Source organism: Opisthorchis viverrini (genome assembly GCF_000715545.1).
Source record: "Opisthorchis viverrini unplaced genomic scaffold opera_v5_46, whole genome shotgun sequence".
NCBI lineage: Eukaryota > Metazoa > Platyhelminthes > Trematoda > Opisthorchiida > Opisthorchiidae > Opisthorchis > Opisthorchis viverrini.
This window is the reverse complement of record NW_008751703.1, coordinates 727,110-744,278: the sequence shown is the minus strand read 5'-3', so window position 1 is coordinate 744,278 and position 17,169 is coordinate 727,110. Positions and strand designations below refer to the sequence as shown.

The 17,169-nt window shown below is 42.5% G+C and overlaps 1 protein-coding gene across 1 annotated transcript; it reads right to left on the bottom strand.

Moving 5' to 3' along the window:
- Positions 1–822: 822 nt before the first annotated feature.
- T265_13222 (hypothetical protein) lies at positions 823–5,778 on the bottom strand (the record flags this gene model as incomplete). The annotated part of the gene is made up of 3 exons (XM_009167828.1): positions 823–1,627; positions 4,433–4,897; positions 5,655–5,778. 3 exons carry the CDS (start codon positions 5,715–5,717, stop codon positions 830–832), a joined length of 1,326 nt encoding a protein of 441 aa, XP_009166092.1.
- Between the last annotated feature and the right edge of the window lie 11,391 nt (positions 5,779–17,169).

The window sequence follows — 17,169 nt, the reverse complement described above, 5'->3', positions numbered from 1 at the left end:
TAAAACCTGGCTTATTACTCTTTTCTACCTGGAATCATCTTGCTTTTGGAAGCCGAATCTAATTAGATTATCTTATGTAGTGAACTGAAGGCAACAACAACTTGGTTTTAATACAGAACCGAAATGGTCATAAACGATTAGCCGTCGAGAGCTCATTTGTTCAACTTATAATCCGGTCCTATACATCTAAGAACATCTTAACTCGGTGAGTCTTCCTGCATTTCCGACAATTGAAGAGTGTCTTCTTCATATGTACTAAGGCAGATTCAACTGCAATTCCTAGGGTACAATGACTTACATTGGAATTTAGGGATCCGCTAAATTTGCCACTGTGTCTTGGGATTTGCTGGGCGTTTATCTTAGCCATATCATTTTCCTGTTACTATGATACGTCTACAACACGCCCATATTTCACTTTGATGCTCATACTCTATCCTCTGGATAAATCTGTTTTGTTCGATGACCTCATCTTTAGAGTACTCGTTTCCTGAACTTTCCTCAACACTAGAGGTGTTCGGTAAACATCGCTGTTATGTTTTCCTTATATCAGAAGTCATTTCTGAATACACAGTGTCCACTTGGAACAACCGCCCCAAAGGAAGCAGACGAATTTGTTTTGCAGACGACTTGTATGGAAAATAGCAGAAAAAATTGGTTTTTGTACGTAACTGACCGGGCGTATTAGCCACACAGACATGAAGGCATGGATAACTGCAAGCACAACTCGAAGCTAACGTATTAGAGACGTGTCGAGAAAAGATAAAAAACAAAGCTAATGTGAGTGTACAAATTCGGTGATAATAGATCGTCGGCCAACTGTGACTTCCGTCTACTCATTTCCAAACTCTGCCTCGTCATCCACTGTGGCCTGCTCGTACTGTTGATACTCGGAAATTAAGTCATTCATGTTGGATTCAGCTTCCGTAAATTCCATTTCATCCATTCCCTCTCCTGTGTACCAATGTAAGAAGGCCTTACGACGAAACATGACAGTAAATTGATCGGCAACACGTTTGAACAACTCCTGAATAGCAGTTGTGTTCCCGATAAAAGTGGCTGACATCTTCAATCCACGTGGTGGAATGTCACACACAGCTGTCTTCACGTTATTTGGAATCCATTCAACGAACAAGCTGGAATTCTTGTTTTGCATCGTCATCATTTGATCTTCCACCTCCTTCATAGACATTTGACCACGAAAGATGGCAGCTACGGTCAGGTAGCGTCCATGTCGCGGGTCACATGCAGCCATCATATTCTTTGCGTCGAATATTTGTTGTGCCAGTTCGGATACTGTCGCAGCTTGGAATTGTTGACTTCCGCGGCTTGTGAGTGGAGCAAATCCAGGCATGAAGAAGTGCAAACGTGGGAAGGGAACCATGTTCACAGCCAGTTTTCGCAAATCGGCATTCAGCTGTCCCGGGAAACGAAGGCATGTTGTCACACCGGACATAGTCGCACTGACCAAATGATTTAAGTCAGGGTAACCTGGGTTGGTAAGCTTTAGAGTGCGAAAGCAAATTTCGTAGAGCGCTTCGTTATCAATGCAGTAGGTTTCATCGGTGTTTTCCACAAGTTGATGTACCGATAGCGTGGCATTATAGGGTTCGACAACGGTGTCCGATACCTGCAGTCCAAAGGCAGATAATGTAACAGTGAGCAAACATCATGGAGTTCGAATAGCAGCAATTCAGATATAACGTTGAAAATAGTCTTATGGTAGGGTTAATTTTACAAATCCGTCTCAAAAAGATTCAGAATTTTTGCATTTATTTAAAACAAACCTTTGGTATATTTATCATATGATTTGACGGTCAGGTTTATCAACTGAGTAGCTTCCCTCAGTTAGCGTTGTTGAACCTTTTCACATTGCTCGCTGAAAATTATGTGAACTCTTGTAGAAGAGAGAGAAGGAAAACTTGCCAAAACTGGATTGACACAATGTGGCGGATGTTTTTCTTTGAAAAACTTGTTTTGTCTGAAGTTTCCGGAAGAAAACTGATACCGTACGTGGGAATCTTTCAACCCAGTGTCTGCTGGACCTGAGAACTTCGGAGAACCTGGAATACTGCTTCCCACCATAAATGTTTAGTTGTTTGAGTACAACCGAACGGTTTGCTTTGAGTCGTGCGACCCCAAGATTGGAATCTGAGTTTTGCACCCTCAAAAATGAAGCAGATTCCTTGATGGTTCTAAGGGATAACGCCTCTACCATAGAACGTCAGAACCGTCTGTTACTGTTACCACAAGTGGTCCGTTCTGAGTGTTAGTGAAAGTCTGTATGTAATCTATGTATGTTGAAATTTACTTCTGTTGGACATGCAGTTGGTGATTAGTGACATCAGGTAAATTAAAGGAGGTCACTTAAAAATGGATTGCATTCCACTAAGAGGAGAGGTGTAGGGAGGCAGTATAAGCTGAGCCAACCGAATGTCAAATGAGGTGAATGCCATGAAACCGAGGGCGCTCACTCTATTTCCATGCCAAATGAGTCGGTTTTGTCGTACGTTTCTCAGGCTGTTTGCACCTAGTCGGATTTTTGCTTCCTTTTAAACACTCTGGGAGTCCTTGCTTTTGCTCAGTCAAGACCTATTGGGTTATCCAGGGCACAATACCCAGCTTTGTATGCTGATAGGCCGATCAAGAAGATTGCTAGAGACATTGGTTTTTGTAAAAAAAGATTCGCCCAATAGATGTTGGTACTGTGTAAAACAGTGATGAACCGTGAATGAAGATGTAAAGTAATGCGCGCTGGATCTACGTGTTTATGACGAGATTTTACAGTGCGTTAAACGTCGAGATTGGAAATGATTGTCGCTCACCAACTGAAACTACATGGAAGTCAAGAGTGGGTGTGAATTTCTCCCTACAATCTGTGGAATCTGAAAATTTGACTACATTTTAGCCAGTAAGATTTTGTTTGTGTCTTCGCCTGCTTGCCTATTTTCTGGTGGTTTCCGCCAATCGATAGGATAATTACTCACAGGCTTCCAAATCCGGGCCCATTTCACCCATGCGGTTGGTTTTTAGTAGTAGCTTGTTGATTTTTCAAGTTCTAGATCATGTACTCTATTGAATAATTTGCTCTATTCAGTCCGATGCATTTTACAACAAAGTTAAGCGCTTTCTATGTTTCGTCATCAGAGCGATGCACTTGTGTCTCATCGATTCATCTGGAAAATAGGTGATCAGTTGGATAATTGGGACAGAGAAATACTTCAAAGAACTTTTTTCTTGCATTAGATTCAGCTGAGTGCATTCCGTGTGCCAAACTCTTATGCAAATGGTAGTCAGTTGGTTAATAGTATTGTCCGGCATCAGTCACACGATGGCATCAAACGCTGTTTGTCTTCTCGTTGGCCTGAGTCCCTAGGAATTTATCCCGGGAACCTATGAACAAAATGATGGCGTACTATCACGAAAAGACACGTGCAGCTACGAACAACACCGACCATAACAGGGTTTATTACCAAGTTGTGCATTCATCTGGTATGGACAAAGAATATGAGTATGCTTCGTCTGAAACTCTTGATTAAACTGTGCATTCAAATTGACGTGTAATGTGTTCATTTGGGTCCATGTTCAACATGTTCAACTGCGCCTAGATGGCTCAAGTGGTTAGAGCGTGAATTTATTGGCCTGAAGGCCCTGGTTCGAACCCGACCTCTGCCTATCCACTTCCTCTGTCTAGGTTTGGGCAACCTGGCAGTACCTCAGCCCTCGTGTTTCCTTCGGGTTGCATGGCTGATAGGCACCGAAAGGGTGTTACAGCTGAACGATACTAAGATAATAATATGTAATTTCCCCCTCAGAAGCGACACACCTGCCCACCGAAAAACCCGTTGCCGGTGTCGTTCCCTTTGCGACTTATAAGTCAGACGTTGTCCTTGAATACTGATCCTACTGGATACCCAACTACACGTGTATTCTACTGATGATTCATCTGAATGCGTCGGAATCTTGGCTGAGTCTTCCATTCACTTCATCTGGGCCGGCGAGTGAGTCACAAGTACAACACATGGACAGGCAATGATTAGCAGATAAGCCCAAAAAGAACAAAACAGACAGTGGACTTTCAATGAGCATCATTTATGTAAGTGAACAAATCTTGGTTAAAACAGACCAACTTATACCTATCACCTCGTTAGCAAGGGCCGGTGTTACTAGGGTTTTTTCACTTAGTCATCGTCACTCGTGAAAGTCAATTGCGGTAAATTACAGATTGTATCGATTTCTGCTAGAAAATATGCACTTGTTGGTGGCAATTCCCGGTGATGTGGAAACCAAGGTACATCACGGACACAATGTCTAAGAACAGCCACGACGGACAGCATCTATGTGATTACGGTTAAGATCTAAGTTCACCTTGCTCTCTTACTCATAAGCAATGGAATTCATTGGGGGTTTAAATTGTACCTTTTCGGATACATACCTTTGGTGAGGGTGAAACAGAGTACGTATTCATTATGCGATCCGGATACTCTTCTTTCATCTTTGAAATCAACAGAGTTCCCATTCCAGAACCAGTGCCACCGCCAAGAGAGTGCGTAAGCTGAAACCCTTGTAAGCTGTCACATCCTTCCGATTCTTTTCGGATGACATCCATAACAGAATCAACCAGTTCTGCGCCTTCTGTGTAGTGTCCTTTGGCCCAGTTATTACCCGCTCCATTTTGTCCGTGTATCAGGTTGTCTGGACGAAACAGTTGGCCATAGGTACTGCCCCGGATGCTATCCATTGTCCCAGGTTCCAAGTCCACCAGAATTGCTCGTGGGACATACTTTCCACCGGATGCCTCGTTGTAGTACACACTGATACGTTCTAATTGCAGTTTACTGTCACCGTGGTAAGTCCCACTAGGATCGATTCCGTGTTCGTCGGAAATTACTTCCCAGAACTGTAAACAGTAAGTGGATGGTGGCAGATGGATGTGAGTGAAACATCAGCTTATTGACGAAACGTTCGAAGGTTGTTTTTGAAGCCAAATCCCTATTAACTGTAGTTCGCATAGTCAGTGTCCTCCTGGCGACTAAAGCTAGATCGTCATTTTATGACGATTTTATGACTGTAAAATGTAATCTGCAATACAGGGTGAAATTTGCTGGTTACCAAAGCCATAACTTGCAGCGCACCAGAGCGCTATGGATCTTGTAGTGCGATGCCACCGAAAAAAAACTGGGAATGCTATCATTATAGTGTTAGAATAACTGTTAGATTCGGTTCAGAGCGTAAATTCCTAGTGTGCTGTAGTCGAGTCATAATACAAAATGGGATGTACCAGCAGACCAGTTCGTACAGATGTGACTGGAATTTTGGCAGAGCATGTGTTTGCATGCTGGAAAACACAGATTTCACATTTTATTTAAGGTTCTCAAATAATGATAGACAGTTTTGATAAAGGTGAATGGTGTGAGTGACGCCACCCACACCTCAAAAGGTTTTGGGTGTGAAAAAACAGAGCTTCTACTGTAGCTCGCGGACCCTACCAACTACCTTGAATCCTACCAGAAAAGGTTGATAAAGAGCACTGGTTGCACTACAGATTGCTGTTCATGAGAAACTGTTACCTTACGTAGACAACACTATGTTTAGCTCATAATCATTACTATGTGCTGAGCTGAGATAGCTCGTGGTTATAGCGCGAATTTACTGACCGGAAGGTCCGTGGTTCGAACCAGACCTCTGCCTCTCGACTGCTCCTGTCTAGGCTTGGGCATTCTGACACTCTCTAGTCTCCTTGAAGTGGCATGGCAGCTGGGCACCAAAAGAGTGTTGGAGCTGAACGATTACTATGCATTTGACTGGTGATGATGAGAATTCTCATCAGCTGTTTAGGGACCGAGCAATCAGTGAACAGTCTGGAACCGGTAAAGGCCCTGATGGTCTGAAAGACTAGTACTCAGACCCTACCGAAAACTGCTTAGGAACTACCAAGCACCCAAAGATAACTGTGCAGCGCACTGCGATAGTTGTTGGTATCTTTAGGAAATCCAAAGAATGCCCATAATTATCAACATTTCGTCGAAATCTTTAGAAAACATGTGTCATGGTTCACCTTTTATTTGAAATTCCCCCTATTTGCTGTCGCAGCTCAACAGGCTGTCTGTTTTTCTGGTGATTTGTGTTTTCGCACTTTTGCGTCATCATCAGCTGATTTGTTTGTCGCACTGGGAAGCTTGGTTGCAAACGACTGATAGCCAGTCAAGACCGATCTTGTTGACTTGACCTTGCTCCAGTCTACGCACGTGCAACAACTGAGTACCACCACCCACAGTGTACTTGCATCCACAAAGCACTGGTGGTGTCCTCTCGATCAGCGGTGGAACATTCAACAAAATCGTTCAAATTATTGGACAAATTGACGGCCACCATCGAAACTTAGCTATCATCACTTCTTTTAATTGCCAACCTTTGTTATTTTTCAACATCACGGTCGGCCCTTCTTCGAGGAAACCGCACTTCGTGTCCCCCCTGGGAATACTATTTTGTCTTGTTGTTGGAGTTGGGATTGTTGGAGTTCCTGTCTTGTGAATAGGCGCACGACTTTAGAGAATAAAATACGTTGACCTTTAGTGTCTGTTTCCTCTGCGTCTGAAGCTGTGTGAACTTGTACGACTAGCGTAGCCGTCGTGGTACGAAAGTGCCTGTGCTGCGTTTTTGTCGTCCCGTAATCAGTCAGCTAATCCGTCATGTTCAATAAAACTCACGAACTACATCTAAGCTATACTGAATGACGTTGCGAAAGCAGCCATTCCTCGACAGCAGTTGCGAGAAGTGGCAAGTTACACATTGAATTATCATGAGCTACTCGTGGTATTTAAGTAGCTAAACTAACAAATCAAATTGTAGAGCAGCCTGTAGGCGTGATATTGGCTATGCAAGATTATTTCCTAATTTAAGATCCACGCCGGTATTTTGAATCAAAGTATGCTGCCGCAGCGACACGCTTACAAGGTAGCTGTTTAATGCTTATATTTCTTCAGAGTGACACTGAGAAAATGTCTTTCCTTCCGTCGACGTTGCTTAGCTGCGAGTATATACTCCGCTGTTGGATAGTTGGTCGAGTTCAAGGGGTGTAGAGTTGTTCATCGCTCAAATTTTCGTTTGTGATATCGTTCCTGACGATGAATTAGGTGTATTACGGCGTCCTGTTACACAGAGACGCCGAATTTCATACATACAACGATTAGGGCATGATTCAATTATAATGCCTTGTAGATGCCCTGGTCATCTAATTACTCTGGATGCGTTGGACAGTGGCAGTTTAGTAAGGCACATCAAAAGACTTGGTCATCTGACTATTACGGCTAAACGAAGACTGTTTGGGGATAAAATTTGACCAAGAGGAAAGTAATACACATCAGCGTAGTACTTTGTCTTCTATGTGTACTGTTAACTTTAAGCAATATAGCCCTGAAATACGTGCAACGCCACGCATATGATTTAGTATCGAAGCGTTTTCCAGTGGCGGTAGTCGGTACTGAATGTGTGTTTTTGCTCAAGAAATAGGCTGGTCGTTGGTTGTTGATCAGGTGGCTGTTGATCTGTTCGCCAAGCTTGGCAATTGGCTTGCAAACGTTTCGTCACCATACGAGACTTTCGCCTTTCAAAAAATTACCAATAGGCTGGTCAGAAGCCTACATATGAAACTCCCGGTGATAAGAATTCGCGTTTAGCAAGTTACGAGGAAGCTTTTGCCACAGATATTAAAACGCTAGTCATGAGTCTTCCACGTTAAAAAAGCTGTCATTCTGTTTTTGGGTTTCCAGATGCTAAAAATAAACATTGCTGATATCGGCAAGAGTATGCAGAATTCGATTATTCTACCGAATTCAAAAAGTAGAACACTTGCATAAACAGTTATCAACGGAAGCCACTGGAATGTGTTGTCGGGCCATGCATAATGTTTCTACAGTTCTAAAAATCAGAACTTATATATCTGGTTAAGTTATTTTTCTTTCCCCTCTCTTACTGGGTGTTTTTACCACCATTCTACTTAATTGCACGAAGATTTTTTGAACGCAATAATTTCGAGGTAATCTCGATTTAAGCACTGTACACGGTAGGCGAGGAGACTACACCACCAGATTCGAGTTGCCAATGTGGCCGTGCAACTCTCACGTACAGTGCCTACAGGTGGAAAAAGCAAGACAAATTAAAGAGGTGGAACTTAGAAAAACTGACTCATAGGGCCATTTTAGGTTTCCGCCATATAATTTGAATCCATTACGTCAAACAAAGAGAGTCGGTGCGGAGCAAAGAAAAAAGAAACGCACTAGCCGAATAAGTATAGTGGGGTGAAAGACAAACTACCAATGGCACATTCAGCGTCGTTACTGCATGGCACAAAGCCGTCACGCTCAACATTGTCACAAGGGACTTTCTGAACCAATTTATGGGTTCGAATCGGTCGATCTAGTCACACTTCCTGCTTCCTTCTTACTTAACGTTCTTTCTTTCTTTCGATGCAATCCACTTTGGTGCAGTACTGTCCACTGACATTTCCAAGTAACATGACTTCGCATTTGACAATATGTAGAGGTAAAGAAATAGCTATGACAGATGTCATCACCCTTAAGACTCCTTGATAACCTAAATAACAAGTCGACGATGCACAGATGCATTCAGTGCATCTCAAAGGCGTTACCGCTGATCAGCAGTGACAAGCTCGTAGATCTTTGCCAATGCTTCGGGTCACACAGCGACAACCGTTTATACTGATGACTGCTATCCTTGAGACGATAGAACCCTGAAGTTCATATTATTAGGAACTCAGTCAAACTCACGCCTGAGTGTTGTGTATCCATTATAAAGAATTAGTTTTTAATAGGTTTCTTAAACGGGACTAAGTTTCAGCTAGCTGAAATTTCCATCCTCAAATCGGTTGTATTGTAACCAAGGATTCCAACTGGTCAGTAAGCTATCTTGCAAAGTTGGAAAGTCTGAGCTGAAAGAGAGGTGGAGTACTTGGGGAAAACGGATTTGAGCTAATGAGATCTTCCTCTACTCTCAGCATAAATCCTGTTGTTACGTTACGCTTACAATTCCCAATGTGTTTATTAGGTAGCACTTGGCACTCGATGTACTCCGTATTTGCTGTATGTTACACAGCGTCCATAGTGGTGAAATCGAGACCTCAGGGAAACCCCGCGAAGCATTGACAGAAATAAGCTCATGCCTCAGTCACATGTCACACGTTCTCTCGCTTCTACTTCTGATATCTGCTGCTTCGCCTACAACAGCGGCAGAACACAGTCATCTTCAGTGCTGTATCGGAACTCACAGAAATAAACTATAGGAAAAATGGATTGTTGAAGCTGTGAACACCACAATAGAACGGATTGACTGAGTTGAGTTGATTGGTTGCAATCGTAGAAAGTAATGTATGGTTCAGTTCATTTCTGGTTCAACCTTTTTGACGATATTCCTCAAACGATTATTACGTTGATTTTTTCTTCTCCCGTTGTTCTCAGAAGATGAGAAACAGGCTAAGAATATCGGCCAACAATTGAGCATGGAAGCAACATGATATGCCCTCAGCCAGTATATGGAAGGGTATCGCTTTGTGACCTGGTGATTCACTTGGAACTTTTGCATGGCCTGACGATACACGATAGAAGCGATGGGCAAGGATATTTCGGAGAAAGCTCAGGTAACTTGAGCAAACGACTACAAATAAGCTATTTGGCTGCTTCAAGGAATTAGGTGCTTGGGCACTGGGTTGAGCATAATTGGAAAATAGAAGAAAGATGAGAATGCCCAAATACCTAGTTTGTTGCGTCAGGTATGTTAACAATGGTTTTGTGCAACGAGTAGTGAATTTCAACACCTTTTTTGCAATGCACTACTCATAAGGTTGCTGAAAGCTCCTCGACAGCCCACGACCGGTTTCGCGCCTCTTGGGGCTCATTAGGTAGGCGCAGTCCCCGAGTTTCCGTCAACCTTAAGTTCTACTTGAAACCAAATCGCACGAAATCAGCGAATTGCACTCATTTGCGAATAAATTTGGTTTGAAAACATCAAAACCGAGAGATTCAGCTGGGTTCCGGGTGAGTCGCCGGCAAAACCAAATTTGTTTGCAAATGAGTGTATTTCGCTGTTCTTTAAAACCGCATTGGATACACTAGAAAGCCTACTTCAAATACAGTGGGCTGACCTAAAGTCTAGGTAACGGTTTGAGTGTGACTGTTCTAAACGAACATTGATGCTCGGCCTGTATCACTCGTTGATGAAAGGTGGAAGTGAGAAGAAGTGAGGTAATGCTCCTGCTTCTCTTTGCCCATAGCCAAAGTAATACAATCACACATGGTTCTAATAAGAAGTTTTCCGTTCATTCTTTTTTTTCATTTGGAAATCAAAACGGAAGGTACAAAATCCGCACAATTTTGTTGGATTTGAAAATAATTTATTACACATGACTCGAAATAATATGTAGATAGGCTTGTCTTAATCGACACATAGAAGCTCACATGGAAGCTCTACCCGATTACCTTCCAGGTGACAGTTACGAGTGAAATAAGTGCTAAACAAACTCTACCTTTGTTGTTAGTATTGACAGAATTTCAGTCAAGAAAACCATGATGTACTAAATGGGGTACGTGTATAGTATGTACGAGTCGGTAGACTGGTTCATTTGTGGCGTTAACATTGGGCTATCACCCACGTATCCCGTTGTCTGTAACACAAATTTTGAATGTGATCAGAGAGATTTTGAAAGTGATACACCATCGGTCAGAACACCACTGTTCTCAAATATTTTGCCAGTTTACGGGTTGTACAAGCAGTAAAATTCAGGCTAGTTTACACCAGAATAGCAGGTTTATGGATTTCGGTGAACATGAACGAACGAAATTTGACACTCAAATACAGAGACAATCGGAAAAAAACAAATTGTCCAAACCGAAAAGCTAGCTAGACCTGTTCAGTCGAATGCTTGGTGGCTAAACAAGCTAAAAATGAGTCGTCAGTCGCTCTTCACATTCCAGAAGAACTGCATCAAATGGATGTTCAGAACAATAGTTTACTTAGATGGGGTTATACCCAGGAAGCATCACCTGTGCAGACACCTTCACGGATATTTCACTCCAACATATTACTAGGATTGACGAAGAACTAGATTCCCTCACCTGGTCGGCAACGGTAGCCACTCTGGCCCCTCAGGGTATCGCCACAGGAGAAAAACCAGTGAGAGGTGTACTTTCTGTTTCGTCTCATTCAACAAGTCGGATATGGCAATAAAATGTTGTCATCAAACGAACCAACACAGAAAACCGCTGTCGGCTAAGGGCACGGATATGTGACCGAAACTTGTGCTTCCATTATACTTCTAGTAAGTTTTGGCTAACCATCCTGATCACCCATACACATGGTGCCAACCGCTGTATCCCTCTGCAGTGTGTGAATCTAGAATGCCACACGCCGTTCTTTAATCCAGCCGATGTCTCGGGAAACTTACGAACATTTTAGCTCCAGTGAAGCACCAGGGTGCTATGTGGAACACTGAGCAGCGTTTCCCATTATGTAGCGATCATCTGCTTTCTTGAATCTACCCTTGAAGTGGACTTTTTCTTTCTCACTGTCTTCTACGGCTGTTCTGTAACTGCAACTGAACAGCTAACGTTATCCGGGTCTGGGCCCAAATAATTTGAAACCGCTGTACTTTGTCGATAACATTGCACAGGTGAATAAGTGCTTGGTGCGCACGAGGCCATCACGATCATGTTGCGCAAAAATAAACCGCATACTTTTGGAAAGTTCACTTAGCAGTTGCGTGCCACTTACCGCTTTTTTGGAGCATACGCATGCTATCTTACACAAGAAGGTTCACACAGATCGATGAAAACTCAACCATTATTCAGCTAGTTGCCCTATACTTATTTACCTTTAGTATGTATGTTAGAACTGAGCATATACTAACCAATGAATGGCGAACGCACTGTGTAGTACAGAGCTAGGTAAAAACAATAGATACTCTGGAGTTCAAAAGCATTTTTCCAATACTAACATCTGTGTCCTTTCAGCTTAGGTTTCCACCGAAATGTTTCTCTGTTTGGACGTCCTGATTAGTTTTTACACAAGGCAACTGAGCTCCAGTGTCTCCATTACCGATAGTTTTGATTTGCCAATTCCAAAGTAAAAGGTGATATGAGCAGTCCTATTGCAGCTGACGTAAAGCTAACAACGACTCAAAACCACAAAACCTTAATAAATAAACCTTGGGCTGCAATCACTTTGCCCCTGAAGAGAGTCTCATGCCATGGTAGAAAATTTGAGTTTTAAAACCAGCAATTATCATTGTTTTTTCGCCACTAATCAACCTGAGAGAATGAATGATTATGTGTGAGATCCACCATTCTAGTTGGCAGTAGACTCGAATGCCATCCTCATCAGGACTATATAGTAACACTTTTGTCGGGTTCTCCCTTCAAAACTGACTTCGTGAAACTATGAATATGTTTATGTCGATATGCGTAAGTCATTGATAAGAATGGTTCTGTCTAAACAACCAAGTCGTATGGACCTTGTACAGAGTGGGAAGTTAGGCCCATAGCCTGTCAGAGATATTCGCACCGATAAACAGGATCAGCTGAGACGAGTTACCAGTTTAGACGTGTTCTTTGTGTTCACCAAGTGAGGTGACTTGATTGTCGGAATTTCTTGCAAATATTGTCGAAATTTTTCGGCTATCTATTAGTTGTGTGTACAATCTAGACTGATCCCCATAATAACCCTTCCTCGGATAGTTAACATTTTACTAAAGGTTCTCACTTATTCAGGTTTGGAGAACATCATAAGTAGGCAGACATATGGTTAACATTCCAAACCGTCAGCAAGAACCAAAATAGTTAATCAATTCCACCATTATTCTTACTCATATGGACCGCAGTTTCCATAATTTAGGAACCACAAACAACGTATAGCCGTGGAGAGGGGAGCCAGGGTGCCGGGCTTCTAAACCTAGTTCTACTGGGCGTATTTTAAGAAATGTTGTCGACAACTGCAGTGTATGAGAAAGCACATGGCTTGCGTGTTGAAGCAAACCATGAGAAGGGTTCAGTGGTCCTCGGTCAACCTCTTCTAAGATCACTTTAAACTACAGGTTCGTTTAATCTCAGTTGATTGGCTGCTCTGAGCTTGATTATAAGATGGCTGCATTGTGAGGAAACGAAGATTCGAGGTGGAGGTCATTCAACTATTATACAGGACTTTTCAGTTGAAATACTAATCAAAAAAGTTTATATTGGTATTCTAAAGGTACATCCGAACAATGTATGTCTCTTCGCTAGCAAATCATTTTGGCAGAACACTCATGGGTTGTAGAACAAAACAGTGACACCGGTATCGATCGGCCACTAATCTCTCGCCTACTTGAGACCAATCTTGTTCTTTAGTGATCAGTGTCTGAAAAGAGTGTCCAACCGTGGTCCCTTCATATAATGTCCAAAATAGTATCAGCTTCAATCAGTTCAGGTTTCAAACAGAACATGTAGACAGGATGCAAGATTAAGCGTCCTGACATGCAGTAGGACGCAAAACTTCTTCCACTAGTCATCTAAAACGTCAAGAATGCATGCTACCTCAACAAATCACCACAGTTCTGGCTTACTGTTGACGAACATTTGAATGATTGGGAAAACATTGAAACAGTTCTCTAGTTAGTTTGCTAACATGTTACTGGTGCTGCGTTCATTTCTAGTCGAAATGATAGCTGCAGAATACATTGTCCTGCCCATACGACGAATCCGGAGATCATACTGGATTGATTCCCTGCAGGTAGATCCTGCTTGATCATGCGGAAGCTTGAGCCTACAACCCCATTCCTACATGAGCAGTCATTTTGACGTCGTTTTCTCATCTTAATTTTCTTCTAATTGAACTTCGGAATAATAGCAAGTTGCTGACAGTTTGAACTAGTTTTATCCAGTCCAAGATATAGGCTGCGTGACGAAACAACAGACACGAAGCCAACTGCTTCGGCTTTCGGATTACACTTTGATCTTGGGCTAACGTGCTAGCTTCCGGTCTTTTTTGGGGGGCTGAGGGGCGTTCATCCTAACCTGTTATTGATCAATATCACGGGAAACATCTGTGCAGGCATTTTTGGGCACTTAGCCTAACGGCACTGGTCAAAATAACTCTGCCTGTGTGATTGGCTAATGATAAACTAAAAAATCGACCAGTCCCCACAATGTGAGGATGTTAGGTGAAGGTTGTTTTAGAGAGATACGACAAACTTTTGTTAGAAAGTATTAAAAAAAACGTTATTAGGTGTTGTCGACCAGCCCGCTCTTTTAGTTTGCGCGTAAAATTTCTTCATACAAACTGCTGTTCAAAAACTTTGTTTAAGAAAACGGAACATTTGAAATATTCCCTAAGTGTGATATAATGCTGATGAACGAACAATCTAGCAATTATTCCTCGAATAGTCATTAGTTTAAACAAGATTTGACGATTGCTCACCTTTGATCCAATTTGATTCCCACATTGGCCAACTTGAACGTGCACAATCTCCCTCATTTTGAAAACAGCACAAGCGCGAATAAAGAGGTCAGAAATTTATACAGCAGCTAATATATCATTTCTAACCATTTAGTCTTTAGAAGACCCGCAATGAGATTGGCTGATAACTGCGTGCAATCCCTGGATGACCTGCATATATTTTAGTAGGTAAACTAGTAAGTACATATATGGTCATTACAGTGTGTAGTAACAACATGCCTTTTTGAAAAATTTCTCTCTCAGAGACTAAAGTATGCGTGACATAAGTAGGTTTGTCCACTGCTGCTCTCAAAAAAACTGTATGATGCACACAGACACTTTGAACATGGTTTCGTTTTTCATTTCCAATGGTTCATAACGTCCGTTATACAGTAAGTGTGGTGTGGACGCATTCACGTGAACAGGTTACCACATAAGGAACACACGGATACCACTGAATGCAGGCAAATCGGCCTTTGGCAAACAGGGTAAGACCAATGTAAGGGCCCACAGAAGAACAAAACAGATACTGGGCAGAGGCATTGCAGTCAAGATTCATTATCTTACAATCCAAAAACAACTGGGAAACGCCGGTGGCAGGCAAAGAGCAAGCATCCATCAAAATCGAACATTAGGGTGATCATAAAAAATGGAGGACAAGTCCGGCACCCAGTTGGAACATGACACCCATGACAGCGAACAGTATATCCCTGTTCACGGCGATTGCTATGCGGGCGGGGATTTCACTCATATTTAGATCAACCTGTCACATACCAGTCTAACCACTGACGATAAATCTCGCATTCTTCTCAGGTAGCACCGGGAGCGATGCAAGACGTCAGAAACCACTTTTGGGCATACATGGGGTGCCTGTTTTCTCAGTTCAAATTAGGGACTGGCTTCGTGAAGGCGGAATGCTGTGCAGACTGATAATCCGCATTGAACTTTGGTGATTAGTGGGTACTCGATAAAACAACTGTAGAAGTTGCTGCGTGGACTAGCTCCAAATCAACAAGTGAGTCCTTACAAGAATGGTGTTTGGCGAGTTGTTCCAAGGAAGTCTGAAGACGTTTGCCTGAAGAAGTCATGTCTGAAAATTTGGTGGATCCAAGATTGTCTTCTCACTATGGGCAAGAGTTTTCACTTGACTGTGAAAAACAAACGAGGTCGTGGAGAGAAACACACTCATTTGCCCGTTGAGCAGTGTTTAAACGTTGTTGGAAAAGAGTACATGTTTGGGCTGCTAGAAGTCGCGGAATGCGACGCTGATCGAGTTCACTGATGCGGACGGTGACAGGTACTGACTTGTATCGTCGCATCGACAAGGAATGCAGCATACATGGGCCAGAGACCCGAGTCAAAGAAAGATCGGTTTGAAGAGTGTTCTGGAAATGAAGTGATTGCATGAGAACATCATGGAAATATCGTAAAACTTACGCTGATTACTGTATACTTTGACTACTGATGAATAGCCTGTCTTCTTCCCGGCGTGATCCCTAGGTGGACGAATAAGAAGTTTCAAAAGATAGCTTAAAATGCTCATTAACTTTTCTTTACAAGTGATATTAGTTAGGATGTCGTGAACATATACGGCGTAAAACTTTGTAGTAAGTCAAGGGCTAACAAGCTTATCTAGCCATCCCAAACTGTATAAAAATCAAACGATGTACAACTACATTTAGGCTATACAGGGTTAGTATTTGTGATGTACTACTCATAAGGCTGCTGAAATTCCTTCGCCAGCCCACGACCGATTTCGCCCTTCTTGGGGCTCATCAGGTAGGCACAGCCCCAGGTTTCCGGCAACTTTATGTTCTGCTTGAAATCAAATTGCACGAAATTAGCGAATATACATTCATTTGCAAACTAATTTAGTCGTGGGCTGCCGACGGATTTTCAGCAACCTTATGAGTAGTACATCACAAATATTTACCTGTATCGCGATATCTCGAAATCGTAGCGACTGAACCTTGAATGGCCTGATGCAGCACATTCAGTTCCCTGGAAACACCACAAACGAGACGTTCAGCTGGGTTCCAGGTGAGTCTCTCCACAAACCAAATTAGTTTGCAAATGAGTGTATATCCCCTATCCAGGGTTAGGTTTAGTAAAATAAAGTAACCTTGGATGGTAGTCTACCTTAAGGAGGAGAAGGTGCTTCTCCATTTTTGGGGCTCAAGTTGCGTTGATTGCTGCTGTCAACAGTTAGGAAACACAGTTTAAAGTGATGCATACGATGCTCGGTTTGTACGCAATAAATTCATTTCATGGCTGTCTTTGGACTGAGCGTGTATGGAAATATCACCTCGGAAATCATCAGGGTGTAACAGGCAGCGTCGTCCGTGTGGATGTCATGAGGATACCAACTACTAGAACCCGGTTCATACCTTCAGACCGCTATTTATGATCAAGTTAGAATCACTTAGATTCAGAAGTTCAGTGATCACCGATGATAGGAGAAACAGTACATTCATACCTCAGTGCCAACCCGATGAATGCCACAATCGTGGAACTATTCTGCATTCCTTATCGATGATAAAACTTACAAGCAACAGTTCCTCTACAGTGAACCCAAAGTCCTTCGACTGTGTTCTTATATCTTAGGATGAGAAGCATGGATCCAATAAAAAATGTTGTCGCCATCATCAGACTGGAGGTCAGTATGCTTAATTGTGCATCCGTTTTATCATA